This window comes from Lampris incognitus, chromosome 18, assembly GCF_029633865.1.
Source record: "Lampris incognitus isolate fLamInc1 chromosome 18, fLamInc1.hap2, whole genome shotgun sequence".
Taxonomy (NCBI): Eukaryota; Metazoa; Chordata; class Actinopteri; order Lampriformes; family Lampridae; genus Lampris; species Lampris incognitus.
In genome coordinates, this window is record NC_079228.1 from 11266459 (window position 1) to 11286694 (window position 20236).

Here is a 20236-nt window from a genome sequence, read left to right on the forward strand (position 1 = left end):
ATATTTGATATACTTTATTAATTAATCCCCGTGGGGAACTTATGCTCTGCATTTAACCCATCTGCTCCCCCCCCCCTAGCTGTGTAGCTAGGAGCAGTGGGCCGCCGCCGTGCAGCACCCGGGGACCAACGCCACTTCAGTCCACCGCCAGTTCAGACCAACGCCAGTTCAGACCACCGCCAGTTCAGACCAACGCCAGTTCAGACCAACTCCAGTTCAGACCAACGCCAGTTCAGACCAACGCCAGTTCAGACCAACTCCAGTTCAGACCAACGCCAGTTCAGACCAACTCCAGTTCAGACCAACGCCAGTTCGTCTTGCCATGCCTCGGTCAGGGACACAGACAGGATTATGTCTTTTTGATGGCGGGGGAAACCGGAGCACCCGGAGAAAACCCATCACAGACACGAGGAGAACAGGCAAACTCCACACAGAGGACGACCTGGGATGACCCCCCCCAAGGTTGGACAACCTTGGGGTTTGAACCCAGGACCTTCTTGCTGTGAGGCGACAGCGCTAACCACTGTGTCACTCATAGACAGTTTTAAAAAGTCTGGTTACTATCACGAGTAACAAGTAATCTTGGGTCCCCAAACCGGTCCAGGAACCACCCACACTGATCCTGCAGCACGTTAGACCCGCCCTCACAACTCACAGGAAGCCTTTCCAATGAGAAGGAACAAGATTAGAAGAATTTACGGCATTTGGCAAAAGATAGTTTGGCGTCTATGTAATCTGCATTGTTGACATTACACCTAATGGCAGTCAGTTATGAGTGCACCACTGTAATTGTCTTCGTTAAGGTGTGCACACACAGCTCAGTGCTAAACCCTTCCTGTTAGGACTGCATGTTAAGGAATCACATTATCATGTTTGGTCTTCATGTAGTCATGTCAGGGTCTGAGCTGGGAGCCCGTTCCCCAGCAAATCATGGACTGTCACCGTGTTGACGTTACCGAGCCTTGGAAAAGGGGATAATGGACAGCTCACAAAATTGCAGGGCTGCCCATAAAGGGGAGGGGGAGCTTTCTGGGGCCCAGCTTCTGGGGTGGGGAGGAGGGGGCATGGGGGCCAGCAATATGTTCAGTCTAAAGATAAGCAATGATGGCAACACTTGCCATTGAGGGTGAAGTAGCTAAACAGATTGCATTTTCTACTAAGAACCGTGTGGTGTACATTGATCAGAGCTTTGTTGAGTTGGTGTGTTTCAGTGTGTTAGTTCTATAATGGGGTGAGGGGGGGTGTGTGTGCTCCTCTGCCTATACCCCTGTTAATGACGAAGTCGCTCTCAGTTTACATACATGTGTTTAGTAGGAGAGAGAGCATGCACTGATATGAGTAAAGCAGATGGGGGGGGGAGGAGGGGGGTTCACTGGACCTTTTCAGGGGTGCAGCCATTTCTGTGGACGGGCCTGCAAAAGCGTAACACGCCGTTGTGCTCAGACAGCAGGGACTCCCATGGGAACGCAACACCGCGATTAATGAGAGAGATTCAAACACGCTATTTTGTGTTCCCAAGTCAGCTATATCCAGGTCTCGCCGTGATGTTGCTCGCTAAACTGCCCCCGTTTCACGTCTGAGAAGACACCGCCCATTAGGCCCAGGTACTGACCGCGACCACCGCCGCCATACTACAACCTGCTTATCGTGTGTTCCGCACATTCTTTGAAATAGTCCATGTACTGAGTCAGTACTACTTATCAGATGTGTTTCGCCCGGCAACACATTCACCCAGGGTGCTTAGTCATGTGATCTCATTTAACCTAGGCTTATTAGTTGATGAATTACTTCATTCATTCGCTGATGACTTGTTGGATTTGTGTGTTTAGACTGATGCTGAATTGGAAAACCCCCGAGCGGGAGAACCGGCCCAAACCTCCTGTACCTCCAGACTGATTTGAATGACACATTTTGTTCTTAATGATGGCTCCCCCTTCCAAGGATCAGTAACGAGATGTTCGTTAACTTAGCTTCAAATGCAGTAAACGGCAATCTTAATTTCAATTGTCTCATTCATAGTCCGGTGTGTTAATTTCGCTAGAAGTGGAACCGCTTATCCCGCTCTCGGGGATGCGGGGATGCTGGAGCCTATCCCGGCAGCCATTGGGCGGCAGGCGGGGAGACGCCCTGGACAGGACGCCAGGATCTCCACAGGGCCCACATGTTGTAACCCATTGGGGGAAAAGAAGGGACGGCTACATGTGGGGCTCGTCCAGGATTTTGTTTACTGTGTTTTGTGTGTGAGCATACTATAAGGGAAAAAACATATATATATACATATATACACACACACACACACACACACATTGAATCTAAGATTCTATACAGATGACAACACACTTCGTGTGATACAGACAGAGGATGGGGGCAGACTGAAGAACTCCAATATTTACATGAATTGAGAGACGTGTCTCAGACAGCGCAAGTGTGGAAAATGTATTAACTTGAAATACGTGAGCGATAGGGCTTCCTTGACGAACCTTGAAATAAGCACTGTTTCGAGGGCACATCACGACGAGTATTACCACACAAGCAGTGCCGCTTGAGGTAAATCAGACGCGTCACCCGCCAAAATCAATCTGGAGCTTTTGTTTGCAGTTCCCAACGCAATAAAAACTATATTAACTGCATTCTTAATAACACAATGTCAATCAAGCATAGTCAAAATCCGGGCAGTGTGTTTGTAATTTAGTTCCTTTGACATAATGTGCTCTTTAAATTGTGATACCTGCCGCTGAAGAGTAATTCACCTGTATTTTGAATTTGAGTAAGTTAGTGCACATATATACAGTGTATGAAAACTAATGTACAGACAGCTGTGTGCATGACATCAACAGTAGGTATATATATCAACATCAACATCAACATTTTTATGATATATATATATATATATATACACACACATAATATACAAAGAAAGCAATGAAGATTCTGAAAAAAAACCCACACACAATAAACAGTACATCGAACACATTTGGTTGCAAAATACACAGTATGAATTTACTTTCTTTACATGAGTGCTGGAAATATACAGAGGAAAAATCAGGCTACCCTTGACATGACGAAGAAACAACAGAATACAGTTTAAGACCTGGTGTCCATATTTCATCAGCAACATTTTGTTCTTGCTCCCATTGCAATAGAACATCCTGTCAGTGTCGTGCCCAGAGTTATATGTTCACCATCCCTCCATCCATCTGCTCCCCTTTCTTTAAAGGTCAGGGATAGAGCTTTTCCCAGCATACAGTAATTTAGGTGGAAGACCGCCAGTCCATCATATATATATATATATATATATATATATATATATATATATATATTTATATATATATATATTTATATGTGTGTGTGTATGTGTGTGTGTGTGTGTGTATGTGTGTGTATGTATCTATGTATGTATGTATGTATGTATGTATGTATGTATGTATGTATGTATGTATGTATGTATGTATGTATGTATGTATGTATGTATGTATGTATGTATGTATGTATGAAAGTGCCACACCTTCATGTCTTGTCCAAACCACTATGGTTAGTAGTAGGGGTAACAGACAGTCTGGTTAGTAGTAGGGGTAACAGACAGTCTGGTTAGTAGTAGGTAACAGACAGTCTGGTTAGTAGTAGGGGTAACAGACAGTCTGGTTAGTAGTAGGGGTAACAGACAGTCCAGTTAGTAGTAGGTAACAGACAGTCTGGTTAGTAGCAGGTAACAGACAGTCCAGTTAGTAGTAGGGGTAACAGACAGTCTGGTTAGTAGCAGGTAACAGACAGTCCAGTTAGTAGTAGGGGTAACAGACAGTCTGGTTAGTAGTAGGTAACAGGCAGTCTGGTTAGTAGCAAGTAACAGACAGTCCAGTTAGTAGTAGGGGTAACAGACAGTCTGGTTAGTAGTAGGTAACTGACAGTCTGGTTAGTAGTAGGGGTAACAGACAGTCTGGTTAGTAGTAGGGGTAACAGACAGTCTGGTTAGTAGCAGGTAACAGACAGTCTGGTTAGTAGTTGGTAACAGACAGTCTGGTTAGTAGTAGGTAACAGACAGTCTGGTTAGTAGTAGGGGTAACAGACAGTCTGGTTAGTAGTTGGTAACAGACAGTCTGGTTAGTAGTAGGTAACAGACAGTCTGGTTAGTAGTAGGGGTAACAGACAGTCTGGTTAGTAGTAGGGGTAACATACAGTCTGGTTAGTAGTAGGGGTAACAGACAGTCTGGTTAGTAGTAGGTAACAGACAGTCTGGTTAGTAGCAGGTAACAGACAGTCCAGTTAGTAGTAGGGGTAACAGACAGTCTGGTTAGTAGTAGGGGTAACAGACAGTCTGATTGGTAGTAGGTAACAGACAGTGACCTCTGGGTGTATCGGTGCTCTGCTAAATGACTTCCCCAGATAACAGAGGGCCACTTCAGAATTGATCACCACGTTTTAATCTCGGGAGGATCAAGAGCCCTCAAGTTAATTATGGAACAAAAGGCAGGGGAAGGCTGTTCGAGCTCGTCAAAGTGATAAAAAACAAAGAACACGTTTATCAGCGCGGCAGAATCAAGAAAGAAAGAAAGGCCACGTCTTCGTCGTGTTTGCAGGACTAAAAATATCCTCGGTAATTTGTGGTGCGTGATATTCATTGACCATTAGCGAGTGTTGGATTACACAGAAACAGACTGGAGCGGATGCTGGACGGGGGTGTTTGGCTAGGCCATGAAACTGTGAAGAGACTCGTCTCTCGATGACAAGATCACTGCATCCTCTTTTGTATGCATTCTTAATCAAATAAGCTGCTTTAACTTTATTAACTTGGACAAGCTTCCCTTAGATAAGCTTGTCATTTTAAGCCACTTCACTGTGGATTCGGCCCCCGGAGGTGATGAGCGTTGACTCCGCGAGCCGGGGCGGCGAGCTTACAGTGCTTGTGTTATTGTCTGGGGCTCGGCCAAAGACTCAAGAGAGAATCACTTCCTCTAATGGAAAACTATTGTCTGCCACCGAGGACACACAACTGAGAGGAACACAGCCTGGCCTATCTGGACTTATGCACGAGGAAGAATGAAAGACTCCATCCAACGGAAAGCTATTTTGGAATTGTAATTTCTGCTGAAGTCAGTTCTGATGAGAGACTACATCAGGGATGTATGGCCTGCATGTGCATTCCAGCGTTGTGGTAATTCATATGGAAACCCAGAAACGGCAAGATAGTGGGGAAATGGGTGCACTTTCTCAAGTACTGCTCCACAGTTTCATCCAAAAGCCACACGTAATCCTGATTTTTCAAACAATGAGGCACTCTGAATTGGGGGGGGGGGAAGTATTTATTCTTTTGGATTGGATAAAGGTTAATGAGAAATACAAAAAAAAACCCACATGTAAAAGACTGTATTTTCTTAAAACACGATTCCTTGGCCTGAGGCACACTGCATTATGAAATGACTGTACTTCCACGCTAAATGACAGTTATTACCTATCGTATGGGTTGGACCGATTTCACCAACCTGAACGGAGAAATGGGAACGGATGGGGTTCATGTTCAGTTCAGCATACTCCTAACTGTGTGGTTAATGTACACATGCTGGGAATCTCTCGAGGAAATATTCTCAGACAACGTCCCTGAGGATGAGGAAGTCCATTTGCCTCGCAGGTTTCCCCTTCTGCAGAGAATGAAGATGTGTTGTACACATTATCTCCCCCCCCCCATTCTGATCCTTAACGGGTCGTTCCATCCATCTCTCGTGCTTATCAAATTCACCTCGCCGCAGTCCATGAAAATGGAGCATCTGCCACTGGGGGGGGGGGGGGGGGTCACGGAAGAGATCGATAGGGAGGCTCCTTTGCCCTTTTACATACGCCGCCAGCAACATATTCAGTCCACTTTTCAGGGTTAACTTTGCGGCGTTGAGTTTTGGAACAGGGCTGATGGGTTGTTTATCCTCGACACACACAGCTCCTACCAAGGACGAGGAGGAGGACAAGCAACAGCAGGAGGGGGGTGGGGTGGGTGCGGACGATTATTGACGGCAATGTAATACAGAAAATGAATGGGGGGGAAAATCCCTCTCTCTTTGGCAGGGTTGTTTTCTCCTCTTGAAGTTTTGGTGGCGATTCTTTTCTTTCTATCAAGGCGTTCGACCATGCAGCGCTAACAGGCAAGACTAAAAGGTTGTGCTCCCGAGGCGTCCAAAACCCAGAGACGATCCCGAAGGATTTCCCGAGTCCCGGGTCCCAGACAAGATTTTCAGTGCTAGACGCCCACCAAAATAAACACAGAAATAAAGAAATTAAAGGAGAAAACATAAAAGCAACAAATTTGCCTCAAAATCATTTTGTTATGACATGCTGTGGTGATGCTGCATTATGCTACTATATGCAGATGACGTTATCCTGCTTTAGCAGTCACATAACTACAGTACTGTGGTGACCCACATCTAGATAACTAGAGACATTCACCTAAGAGGACAGTGTACCTTTAAGGGAAGAGGTGAGGGGTCAGATAAGGCACTTCCGCTTCCGGTACACAGTTCAGTGTCGTTGTCGAACGTATGACATGCAAAGTTGGAGCTAGTAAACTACCTCGACTACGTCTACTCTCACGTCTCCTGTCTCGTTGTTTTCTAACGCCACAGTACACACCTTTAAGACAGGGTCAGACAGTCAGACGGATGGTTGTCCAGGAGTCCTCGATTCCAACCTGAAATAAAACGAAAACAGCATTATGACCGCAGAAATACACAACGTCCACTTATATTTCTACTGAGAATATTTAAATAATCCCGTGACAGTATTTTAATGGTTAAATTGCCTCAATTGAAATTTTTTTTGTATCAAAGTCTTAGAATAAAGTTATTTCCTTATACAAACTGATCCATCTATTTATGTTTTTTTTGCACAGTTTTAAAGATAGCTAATTATTTCTAGCTTTGTGGCTACGTTATGGAGTAAAAAAAAAAGAAAAACTTAAAAGAGACAGAAAACATGTTACAGTTTTAGTTTTAGATAGGGTTTATCTGCAGCTAGGTTAGGGGTGAGGTTAAATTGGGTTAGTTTGTTTACCTGGTGGGGCGGAGGTCTTTTTTAACAGCTACTGCCATCCTCTCTCTGCGGAGGTCAGCTGGGGGTCATTTAGTCTCTTTAATGGACGGGGCAAAGGCAGGCGCTTTAAATGACTGGGAGAGGGTCACATGACCGGAGGAGAACAGAAAGAGCAAAACAAGAGAAAGAAACCCCCCTCCCCCCAATGCCCTCGAAGCTCAGAGAGGTTTTCATGCGTTCTGCTGTGACCAGGTGTCGGTTAGCTCAGCAATGTGATGATAGTTGCGTTGTTTTTGGACATCATGTCGTACGGACAAAGCAGAGAAGGTATTCCCCAGAGAGACAACTTGGTCATTGCTTAATCCTTATAATTCAAACTCCTTACAAATACAAACCATATCCTTACAATAAACGCACTGGGGATGCATTTATTTGATGATGATGATGATGATGATGATGGTCATGTAGAAGAAACCGCTAAGATTTGCAAAGGTCCCACAGACAAGCTCACAAGACGTCATTTTGATGTCCATACTATTTGTTTAGTGTTATTGTGGCGTCGTTTTGTCGACATATTTGGCACAGGTTTTCACGTTGGATCATAGTGTCTGACATTATTTGGCTCCACTCCATTTCTACTTAGTCGGAAGACCGGACCCGGGGCCATCCGGCTGCTGCACATCCAAAACGTATTTTCAGCCATGCTTTGCACGGTTTTGTTAGTTTAGAGTTGCTTTTTTTTTTCTTTTTTTTTTAGAAATGCATAATTATTCTCTTGAACACAAATGCTTCTTTCAAAACGTTTATTTAGCATCAACCAAGAGAGGAATATTAAAGGGCTTACATAAGCTCAAAATTAATATAGATGAGCAGAACATCTTACTCTACATGGGACCCCTGGACCGGTTCACCCAGCAAACGAGTTGGTATCTGACAGCTTATTATAAGACCTACAAAGTGAGTACCTTGATTTTTAACTCCAAAAAAAAAAACAGAAAAAAAATGACAGCGAAGTTACTTTTTAGTAGTAGTCTTTAAAAAAAACAAATAAATAAAAATAAAAATCACAAAGTCTCCAAAGCTCCTGAACGGTTTTGTGGCTATGGCGGTTTAGTTTACAAGAGGATACGACCGACTATTTAAGATGGATTGACGGGGGGTGGGGGGTGGGGTGTGGTGGGGAGGGGGAGGGGCTTAATCATAACACAACCACACAGGCTTTTTAAGGATAAAACAGCAGACACTATCCACAGTTCCACAACCACGCTTTTATAAGCCCTTTAACACTAAAGACCTATTATCTTACAAAAGAAGGAGGGAACAGCGACACGATGTGAACAGGGACGACGTCTCCTGACGGAGCGGCGGGATTTACACGGGACACAATTCACCGGCTGCCCCTCGGGAAAACACAGCTACACTACACCGCACTTTCTACACCTAAGCTACCACACGTTTCAGAGGGGACGGACCGCGCACTCCGGGGAGGGGGGGGGGGCTCGGACGGTGACGCGCGCGCCCCCCCCTCGCGGTCGTCACCATGGCAACGCCGGCCGGCGCCACGCAATCCTGCACACAGCCGGAAGAGGAACTTCACGTACCACGGGGCCGTTTATTCTGGTCCCCCCTCCCCCCTCTGGAGGAAACCCTAAATGACCTTATCGTCTTTCACAATTTGACCGGTGAGAAGACTTTTTTTTTTTTTTTTGGTAATCGGGGGGTGGGGGTGGGGGGGGCAGCCATTTTTGGGGGAGAAAAAAAAATGTCGTGTTTAATGTCACCATTTCCACTGTGTTATCTTTCGTTTGATTTCAATGCTAAAAAGGTGGGAGCGTCCGTAAAAAAATCCATTACTTGAGCGGAGACGGCCACGAGGACTCGGGTGGAGGTTGCGCAAACAGTTCAATATCTGGAGTAGGGCTGCTCTCTGTACACTCCCTTGGTTGTTCGTGCTGGCGGCGCCTTGCTGCGATTATTGGCCCACTCCTCCTGACCTGGTGAAGAGGAAAATCACAACAATGGGGTTGGTTAGAAGACGCCGAGCTCGCTTAACTGTGTGCATTCAGAGCCGCTCATGTGAACCTCTCAGGCCCTGTGTACATGCTCTGATGAGGATGATGAGGATGATGATGATGATCTGGCCAGGGAGAGCAATTCATCACAAAAGTGCGTTAACAACAGAACGACCTAAAACGACCAGGGGCGGTCAAAATGACGGTTTTAAACTCTATATTCTGTCAAGATAAATATCCACTTGAGATACTAATGCATTACATGTGTTAGTATGTCTGCTATGACACTAGCTGACATCAAAATTAACATTTTAATAACTTTAATATTATTTTTTAAACTTTAAAAAGTGAAAATATTACCTGAAAAACAACACGGAAAACACATATTGCTAATCTAACAAACATAACAAGGCCTATAAAACGTGAAATGTAAAAAAAAAAAAAAAAAAAAATATTGAAACAGTCCAAAACCACGACCGGAGCTTAAAATCTACTAAAATGACCAGGGGCGGTCAAAATGACCGCCACGGTTTTTAAACTCTATATTCTGTCAAGATAAATACCCACTTGAGATACTAATGCATTACATGTGTTAGTATGTCTGCTATGAGACTAGCTGACATCAAAATTAACATTTTAATAACTTTAATACTAATTTTTTAACTTTATTTATAGGTTTTATATTTTTCCCAAAAATACACACACAAAAATCAAAAGACACAACCCCCACCGGACACAAAAAAAAAAGAAAATTGAAAAAGTGAAAATATTACCCGAAAAACAACACGGAAACCACATATTGCTAATCTAACAAACATAGCAAGGCCTATAAAACGTGAAATGTAAAAAAAAAATGAAAATAAATATTGAAACAGTCCAAAACCACGACCGGAGCTTAAAATCTACTAAAATGACCAGGGGCAGTCAAAATGACCGCCACGGGTTTTAAACTCTATATTCTGTCAAGATAAATACCCACTTGAGATACTAATGCATTACATGTGTTAGTATGTCTGCTATGAGACTAACTGACATCAAAATTAACATTTTAATAACTTTAATACTAATTTTTTAATTTTATTTATAGGTTTTATATTTTTCCCAAAAATACACACACAAAAATCAAAAGACACAACCCCCACCGGACACAAAAAAAAGAAAAAAATTGAAAAAGTGATAATATTACCCGAACAACAACACGGAAAACACATATTGCTAATCTAACAAACATAGCAAGGCCTATAAAACGTTAAATGTAAAAAAAAATAAATAAAAATAAATAATTAATATTGAAATAGTCCAAAACCACGACCGGAACTTAAGAACGAGCAGAATGACCATGGGCAGTCAAAATGACCGCCACGGTTTTTAAACTCTATATTCTGTCAAGGTAAATACCCACTTGACATACTAATGCATTACATGTGTTAGTATGTCTGCTATGAGACTAGCTGACATCAAAATTAACATTTTAATAACTTTAATACTATTTTTGAATAATTTAAAATGGCCGCTGTCTAACGCCTGTAAACACTGCAGCGCCTCGGTGGTAGTCATGGTGCGTCTGTAACGGCGTCTGTAACCAGACATGCTGGAAATAATCAACAATCAAGTTTAGACTATTTCTCTCCACTGGAGGGCGCTAGCGTGTTTCTAGGACAGAGCAACGAACTTCACGAAGGAAATGACGCGACCAACACACGTCGTAAGTAATGACATGACCCGCGCAATGACGCGCAGATACCAGCCGTCTTTTTGACCGCTCACGGTCGTTTCAGGTAGATCTTATCATACATTTTTTTGTGCAACTGATCTAAAACTAATTTTAATGCAAATATATGCAATTTCAGGAGCATTCAGGGAGCGGCAGGTCTGTATCCTTTTTTCTCACAAAGTTATTAAACTTTGAAAATCCATAACGGTCAAAATGACGGCCTGGGCCGTTCTGGTGTTAAATGTCTCGTATTGATTTGGTTTATCTAATAACAAAAGTAGTTTCTCTAAACCCCCGGTGAGTAAACACGCATGAAAAAAGAAAAAAGAAAACCCGCCCTTTTACCTGGAAGTGAATCTCAAATAATTGAATCGGAAGATCAAACAGCTACTTGAAAAGAACCTGTTAAGTGGCTCCCAGCGTAAAGGTCACAATTACCATTAGCCCAAATCAGTCCTCATCCACCCCTCCCCCCCTACCCACCCTCCCCCCACGGCACTGTCAGTGTGAAAGTGCCAGTATCGATGGCACCCTTTGTCTGATCTGCAGCCAGCAGACTCTTCCCTGGAGCGCGAGCTACAAAGGGTTGTTTTGTGCCGACTGAGAGGCTGTCACCGGCTCTGTGTCGGCAGCCCATAACCAATACCCCTAATTACACCTGCCACCCTCCACTGACGGCCCCTCTAAACAAACGGACCAAGGTAACCTTGAGCACAGGGATGCGCATCAGCCCTGTTTACCCGACGCTCCCTCTGACCTGTCAGCCACCCTCTTCTTCCGCCCCCTGTCAGCCACCCTCTTCTTCTGCCCCCTGTCAGCCACCCTCTTCTTCCGCCCCCCGTCAGCCACCCTCTTCTGCCCCCTGTCAGCCACCCTATTCTTCCGCCCCCTATCAGCCACCCTCTTCTTCTGCCCCCTGTCAGCCACCCTCTTCTTCTGCCCCCTGTCAGCCACCCTCTTCTTCCGCCCCCCGTCAGCCACCATCTTCTGCCCCCTGTCAGCCACCCTCTTCTTCTGCCCCCTATCAGCCACCCTCTTCTTCTGCCCCCTGTCAGCCGCCCTCTTCTTCCGCCCCCTGTCAGCCACCCTCTTCTTCTGCCCCCTGTCAGCCACCCTCTTCTTCTGCCCCCTATCAGCCACCCTCTTCTTCTGCCCCCTGTCAGCCACCCTCTTCTTCTGCCCCCTGTCAGCCACCCTCTTCTTCTGCCCCCTATCAGCCACCCTATTCTTCCGCCCCCTGTCAGCCACCCTCTTCTTCCGCGCCCCTATTCTTTCGCCCCCTGTCAGCCACCCTCTTCTGCCCCCTATCAGCCACCCTCTTCTGTCCCCTGTCAGCCACCCTCTTCTTCTGCCCCCTATCAGTTTCCCTCTTCTTCCGCCCTCTCCTCCCTGACCCACACGGCAGGTATGCAGCGCGAGCCACGCTGCATCAAGTACCGCGCCGCGCGCACCGCCGCTCAGGTCCCGGTTCCCCGGTCGGCGAGGCTGGGAGCGTTATCTTTAAAGAAGTAATTAGCGTAATGACTGTATTTTCTTTTGAGATATTTTCGAAAGCACGAGTCTAACTGCGCGCGGATGGAGGCACGTTGTTCGGCAACGGGTTGGACAGGCACCACCCTCAGCTGCAGAACGCGTACAGAGTCGCCCCCTGGCGGCATACCAAATACAAATACATTTGTAGCGCTGGTGTGTAGTAGCCTTTTTACGTTTTAGGCTAGCACCTTACCTCAGCACGCGCAAACGCACAAATTGATCTACCACACATCGGGTCAGTTATGATGCTTCACCCTTCATACATATATCCTTATGTTGGTTCAGGAGAGATTCTCAGAACTATTCACCGAAATATAACCCCCCCCCTTTTCTCCCCAATTGCACCTGTCCAATTACCCCACTCTCCCGAGCCGTCCCGGTCGCTGCTCCACCCCCTCTGCGGATCCGGGGGGGGGGCGCTGCAGACTACCACGTGCCTCCTCCGATACATGTGGAGTCACCAGCCGCTTCTTTTCACCTGACAGTGAGGAGTTTCACCAGTGGGACGTAGCGCGTGGGAGGATCACGCTATTCCCCTTCCCAGGTGCCCCGACCGACCAGAGGAGGCGCTAGTGCAGCGGCCAGGACACATACCCACATCCGGCTTCCCACCCGCAGACACGGCTAATTGTGTATAGGGACGCCCGACCAAGACGGATGTAACGCGGGGATTCGAACCGGCGATCCCCGTGTTGGTAGGCGACGGAATAGACCGCTACGCCACCCGGACGCCCCTTAACCGAACTAGCTTGCTAAAGAACTAAATTCATGAATTAACAGGTACTGAGTATTCTCTCGCACATTAAAGTATTGCCTAATGTCCAAGAGCGTCTGTGACCCTAGCTTTTGCTCGGCACTAGTCGGACCCCTGTCAGCAGCTTTTCGGAGCCCGTCGGTGAGAGCGAGCCCTCTGATTGGCTGGCCAGCTTAGCGACTCAGTGCAGAACGTGCACGCTAGCTGGCCGTCGGCGGTAGCTCAAGTGCTACTTTTTGGCCCAGACGGCGGGCGACGTGAGGCCACGCAACAGTCGGTTTGGGGAGTCTGGGCCTTTAAGCAGAACACTATTCATATACACATCGGCAAGGTTCCCAATACCAACAGGCGGACATCCTGCACGTGTCTGTGAATGTTCTCATTCATCCAGGTCGTCGTGGTTCTCCAAAGGAGTTGAATCGAGTGCAACTGGACTTGGTATATACCCGTGAAGACGTTTCGCCTCTCATCCAAGAGGCTTCCTCAGTTCGTGCCTTTCTGACTAGACCAAGCTAGTCTGACTGGCTGGCTGGTGACGAGACTCAGAATTGATCCTCTAGGAGTCGTCGGCAGAGCTGCTGATACGCGTGGCTCCTTGTGATCCGATGTTTACCAACGCCCGTCTTCGCGGATGTATACCAAGTCCAGTTGCACTCGATTCAACTCCTTTGGATTCCTGCACGTGATAATTTGCATATCTCATCACCGGGAAAGGACGAACGTAGCAAGGGAACGTCACCCGAGCACGTATTGGCTCCGCTATCACTCTTATGCAGCATCGGGAGACGGCGCTGCGACATGACCTTGGCCTGCTTTGAGGAAACCGTCGCCTCGGCAAAAACCACTGGACTTTACACAAGCGGTTAACCAGAAGGTTCATAAATATGGACGCGGCCTCCACAATGTGGTGCATTCTGCAGCAACTTGATCTGCTATAAGTTGTCAAGACGCGCCGCAAGTCATTTTCAACGTGCGTTAATGACTCCAAGCAGTGGGTTATGACTTGTGTGGGCACCGCCGTCCGCACTCTCTCACCCTCCGCCAAGATGTGCTCCGCATGGTGCTAAGCATATGCAGTGACTCCTCTCACATAGCTAACAGCTCAGAGTCCTCTTGCTCTGATATCAAGCTCTTCTGGCAACAGTAACTAAGGTATGTTGACCTCCTTTTGCCTCGTCTCTGTGCTCCTTCTCTCGTCGTTCTCCTAGCCGAATGTGCCGGATGCTGAGGTCATCGTCCGGTTCCAGGTGATCAGGGTTTAGATTAAATTAGGTTTAAATATATACCCCCCCTCCCTTTTCTCTCCCCAATTGTACTCGGCCAATTACCCCACTCTTCCGAGCCGTCCCGGTCGCTGCTCCACCCCCTCTGCCGATCCGGGGAGGGCTGCAGACTACCACATGCCTCCTCCCTTACATGTGGAGTCACCAGGCCGCTTCTTTTCACCTGACAGTGAGGAGTTTCACCAGGGGGACGTAGCGCGTGGGAGAATCACACTATCCCCCCTTCCCCCCAAACAGGCACCCCGACCAACCGACCAGAGGAGGCGCTAGTGCAGCGACCAGGACACATAGCCACATCCGGCTTCCCACCCGCAGACACGGCCAATTGCATCTGTAGGGACGCCCGACCAAGCCGGAGGTAACGCGGGGACTCGAACCGGCGATCCCCATGTTGGTAGGCAACAGAATAGACCGCCACGCCACCCGGACGCCCTTTAATATATCTCTTAGAAAATAAGCAATATGTTGGGGTGTTTTTTGTTTTTGTTTTTTTGGGAGGGGGGGGGGGTTGATGTTTGTGGCTCAGAGTCCTCTGGGATCGGGTCCAGGGGACAGCCCAGTGTTTTGCTGGGGTTGCGCATATGCAGTGTGTTGTTTCTGCAGCGTTCTCCAACACACACCATTAAGGAACGTGCCCAATCCAGACATTCCCGGATGAAGCGACCCCAAAGACCACGGCTTTACATGCAGGTGGTCACACGCCCCCCCCCCCCACTCACCCCCCCCACCACCTCCCCCGCACCGCGCCTGAGGTGTGGAGGTTACGGCAGGACACGAAGGCTCTCTGATGTAACTAAAAAGTAATGACCTACTTGCTGGCTGTATGCGAAAGTCGCCTCTAGGATTGGTTTTTTAAAAAGTATGAGCGGAGGCCGCAGTTAATAAAACCATTAAAAAAAAAAAACCCCCCACCGCGTCAAACGATTGCGCAACAATGAGAGGAGTTAAATCTGCAACTCACCGTAGGAGTCGTACGATTCCCCACTGTGTCCGTATTCGTAGTAGTCCTCCGAGCTGCGGAGAGAGACACAGCGGTTACGCGGCTGCCGGAGTCTGGCGGCGCACAGCAAGCAAGCAAGGCAGCGAGCCGCACGCGACTGCGGCTATCAGCAAATAAAGGGAATATAAAATGGGTCATTTTCAATATCTCGGAAAAACATCAGCACGAGAGGCAGCCGGCGAACGGCCGCGGAATATCAATGGGTGAGCACAACCCAACCCCCCTCCCTCCCCCAACCCAACCCCAACCCCCCCCCCCTAGACAAGCCACCATTAAGAAGACGGTCTACCATCGCTCAAACCTCGGGCTGCCATCCATCACGTCACAACGCCGTTTCCTCCATCGTGTGTTATTTCCTCATCGCCGCGTATGCAGAGTGACGAACAAGAGCAGCCTTGCTCGAACATAAGAAGTGGAGGTGGTGGTGGTGGTGACGGGAGGGAGGGGAGGAGGAGGGGGGGTGGTGTGTGTGTGTGCATTTCCTCTCATTTAGTTATTTATTTGAGGTTTGAGGTGAGATGCTGATAGGACACTCCTGAGTCATATCAGTCGGCGACAGCGCTGTCGCCGGAGAGAGGCAATTCATCATAAGGCTGCCACGGAGCTGACGGGAGCCGTCACGGCCGGGCCTCCTCCCCTGGCCTGTCAGTCTCCGCCGCTCCCCGCCGGATTAGCGAGCTGAGCCGCGCCTTTCCAAGGGCTCTCTGCCTCGACACAACCCCCCCCCCAAAAAAGCACCTCTGAGGGCGAGTCGGGCGACGCCCCGCGGCGCGTGGCCCCGTTATACGTTGACTGACCGCAGAGCTGCTGTCTGACCTCAACGCTCGCGAGGACACGAGATAAGACGACAGACGCCAGATACAGTAAGGGGGGGGGGTGTTGGATGGCGGCTACGCTGGCTTAATGAGAGAACGAGCGGGGCGTCCGGGTGGCGTGGAGGTCTACTCCGCTGCCTAACAACACGGGGATCGCGGGTTCGAATCCCCGTGTTACCGCCGACTTGGTCGGGCGTCCCTACAGACACAATTGGCCGTGTCTGCGGGTGGGAAGCCGGATGTGGGTCTGTGCCCTGGTCGCCGCACTAGCGCCTCCTCTGGTCGGCCGGGACGCCTCTTCAGGGGGGGGGGGGGGAGAACTGAGGGGAATAGCGTGATCCTCCCACGCGCTACCTCCCTCCTGGGGAAACTCCTCACTGTCAGGTGAAAAGAAGCGGCTGGCGACTCCACATGTATGGGAGGAGGCATGTGGTAGTCTGCAGCCCTCCCCGGATCGGCAGAGGGGGTGGAGCAGAGACCGGTGCACCGCGGCTCATTTTGGAGATCAAGTCAGGTTTGGCATGAATTTGGCCCCGGTTGTGATCATAATGGTAAACAACTCTTTAGAAAAAGGCAGCAGAAACACACAAGGTGTCTCCCCCCCCCCCCCCCACCGAGCTCCCGCCGCCTCCCTGCACCAACGCCGGGCCAGCTGTTGTTGCTTAGAGAGCGAGGCTCCCAATCAGGCCTCCCGACGGAGGCGCCACCACGCATCTGCCACGGATGTCAGGTCTTTGTAAGATCCCCGACACCTCTCGCCGGTAAGGAGAGCGAGAGGGGGGGGAGGGGAGGAGGAGGAGAGAAAAATATGCTTCAACCGGGCGCGTGTTTTGGCTTGTCATGTCACGCATCCCATGACGAGACCTGACAGGACGCTAAACAATTAGGTTTCGCGCCGCGCTAAAACGCGAGGGGCTCGAATCCAGAGGTGTGCCTCTAAATACACATCAGTTTTCATGAACGTCACAGAATCCATTTGCCCCAATTCCCACGGGGCACGCGGGCCCCGCAGACATATGCCAAAATCGGGGATCCTCCCGCGCTCCCCCCGCGTGGAAATGTAACTCGTTTTACTGCCAATATATACACGCGTGAAACCGCGGCGAGGCGCTACGGCTCTCGGGTGGCGGTGGTTCGGAGATTGAACGCCGAGCGGTCAGGATGCCGATGCCGGTTCCTCGGTTCATATTTCACGTGTGTTTCTCCCCCCCCCCTCCCTGCAACCGGGAGCTGGAGTGCCTGTGAAGTCTGTATTCTTTTAATCTTTAAATCTCCTGCGTTGCTGAACCCCCCCCCCCAATAAAAAAATGGGGGGAGGCGAAACGAGGACGACGAGGACAACTGGTTGTGGAACAGGCCACGTGGTATGTGGAGCGCCGTGAGTCCTCTCGGCACAAGCGAGACCAGCGTACCGAGAGCTGGAAGGCTGCTGCTAACTTCTCCGCGGACATTTCCTCAGCTTTCCCCCGCGTTATGTCTCTCCACGGTGTCTCCCCCTCTTGTTCGGCTGCCCGGCTCGGCGGGTCCGGAGAAACACCCCGAAGGTCAGACGATCTCATGCGGTCGCGGACACGCGTGGCTCATAGGCGGCTGCCTTCGAATGCCCCGTAGCGGCCGTCAGGGAGCTGCCTCGGCGGAGTCACGACTTGCTTTACACATCCAAAAATGAAGGATTCTCATTATCTATGACGTATAAATATGGAGAAAGAAAGAAAGCCTCCTTATTTTGGCATCGCATTCTTACAGCGAATGTGTTCTCTGCATGTAAGCCATCCTACTGTTACAGGCCGTCCTGGGTACGACGTTAAACAGCAACCGACGGGTCGTCGGCGACTGAACCGGCACCCCCCCCCACTTCAACCCTGGGGTTGTTGTGAGGAGGCTGTGTGCACCCCCAGCAGGACTACAAACAAAACCTGTCAAAGGGCGGACGAGTTCCTCTCTGAACCAACGGCCATCCAGACCTGGAGAGGAGATAGGGACCACCAGGCACTCCCCGTACTGACACACAACGAGGACTCAACCACACTCCAGCTGTGCTCCTACGACCTCCATAGGTTACGGAGCTGATGAGGATGATTGTTATAGGGGCAGCGGGCAGCTGCAGCGCCCGGGGACCAACTCCAGTTCTTCTTTCCACTGCCTTGCTCAGGGGCACAGGCAGGAGGATTAACCCTAACATGCATGTCTTTCTGATGGCGGGGGGAAACCGGAGCAACCAGAGGAAACCCACGTAGACACGGGGAGAACATGCAAACTCCACACAGAAAGGACCTGGGACGGCCTGGGGTTCGAACCCAGGACCTTCTTGTTGTGAGGCGACATTATTAACCACTGGGCCCCAATTACACATGCACATATGATACATGAACACTCTGGTGTTAGTGTGTTGTTGTCTCCCTGTTCTCCATGTATGTTGAGAGGTGTGTATAGTATGTGGACATGTGTCCTCTCTATCAGTGACGAGAGTCTGTCGCATTTTAAGCAAGTAAGTATTTTCATGCTTTCCAGAGTCGTCGTGGTGACACAACCAGAAAGTGAGAAAAATAGACAGACGCACTGAAAGTCTACGAGTACAGAAATTAAATGCAGAGACTCCCCCCCCCTTTTCTCCCCAGTTGTACCCATCCAATTACCCCACTCTTCCGAGCCGTCCCGGTCACTGCTCCACCCCCTCTGCCGATCCGGGGAGGGCTGCAGACTACCACGTGCCTCCTCCCATACATGTGGAGTCGCCAGCCGCTTCTTTTCACCTGACAGAGAGGAGTTTCACCAGGGGGACGTAGCACGTGGGCGGAGCACGCTACCCCTCCCTCCCTGAACAGGCGCCCTGACCGACCAGAGGAGGCGCTAGTGCAGCGACCAGGACACACACCCACATCCGGATTCCGCAGGGATGCCCGACTCGAACCGGCGATCCCCGTGTTGGTAGGCAACGGAATAGACCGCTACGCCACCCGGACCTCCAACTAAATGTTTCTCCACCTCTACACATTACACCCCTGTATATTCCACACGCGTCAACACCGACCCAAACCCGCAGCTCTGGCCAGTCAGAACTGCTCCGCTGGTGTCCAGACTTGTTCAATCTCAGAGGCGGCACTGCCGGGTCGCAGGTGCGAGAGCACTTTGACTCCCTCCAGGTCAGCCTCTGATTCGCCATTCACTAGCTGAGGGCATCTGCCCGCTCGACGTCTCCCAGCGCCGCAACTGACCAGTGCGCCGCGGAAAGGCGGTCCGTCCGAAGCGCTGGCCCGGACCGTGTCTCTAATCAGGACTTTGATTCAAGGCCCATTTTTCCACAGGTACTAACCTGTGTCTCTCGGGCATCTGTCATCCCCGTGAGCGGCTCGTCTTAACCGCTCCTCGGCACCGTGGAACAGATGGCGCTGTTAAATCCGAATGATGTAGTACACGTCCCTCGTGGACTTTGTTTTCTTACATCATCATCACTCTTCCCCTTCCTCCGTGATGGATACGGGGGACTCCAGGAGGCCAGCGCGGGGTTGCTGCGCCTCAGGCCGGTCTGATGTCGAGGGGAACGGGGCAGTTTTTGTGCAGTTGCTAACTAAGGCTAACTGATAATGAAGTACATTAAGGACTTATTTTTTATTAATCATTAATTAATTAGTTAATTATTTTTGTTGTATTTTTTGATTGATTTATTTATTTTCAAGGAAAACAAATCGAACCGAGCAATTACAGGCGAAAGACTCTGTGATGGGTTTTTTTTTTTTTTAACATTTTAACATCCCCAAATCCCATGTACCCACGTCCTGCTCCCCTCTTTATCTACTCCTACCCCGTCCCGCAGGCCCCCTTCTCGGAGCAGAATTAAACCACATTACAGTGGGTTAAATATAAACACGACAAAGGAAACAACAGAAAAAAAATTAGATAAGCATAAATAAATAAATAAATAAATAGATAAACAAATAAATAAACAAACAAACAAACAAACAAATAAACAAACAAATAGATAGATAGATAGATAGATAGATAGATAGATAGATAGATAGATAGATAGATAGATAGATAGATAGATAGATAGATAGATAGATAGAGACATATATAGATAGATAGATAGATAGATAGATAGATAGATAGATAGATA

General features: G+C 48.8%; 1 protein-coding gene across 1 annotated transcript in view; it reads right to left on the reverse strand.

The window, feature by feature from the left end:
* Positions 1-8765: 8765 nt before the first annotated feature.
* Positions 8766-20236, reverse strand: part of khdrbs3 (KH domain containing, RNA binding, signal transduction associated 3) — a 131106-nt gene continuing 119635 nt past the window's right edge. Inside the window, exons 8-9 of the mRNA XM_056298784.1 lie at positions 15269-15321; positions 8766-9005 (exon numbers count right to left, since the gene is read on the reverse strand). Of these exons, the coding sequence (XP_056154759.1) occupies positions 8914-9005; positions 15269-15321 (145 nt within the window). The 3' untranslated portion in view covers positions 8766-8913. The remainder of the gene's footprint in view (positions 9006-15268; positions 15322-20236) is intronic.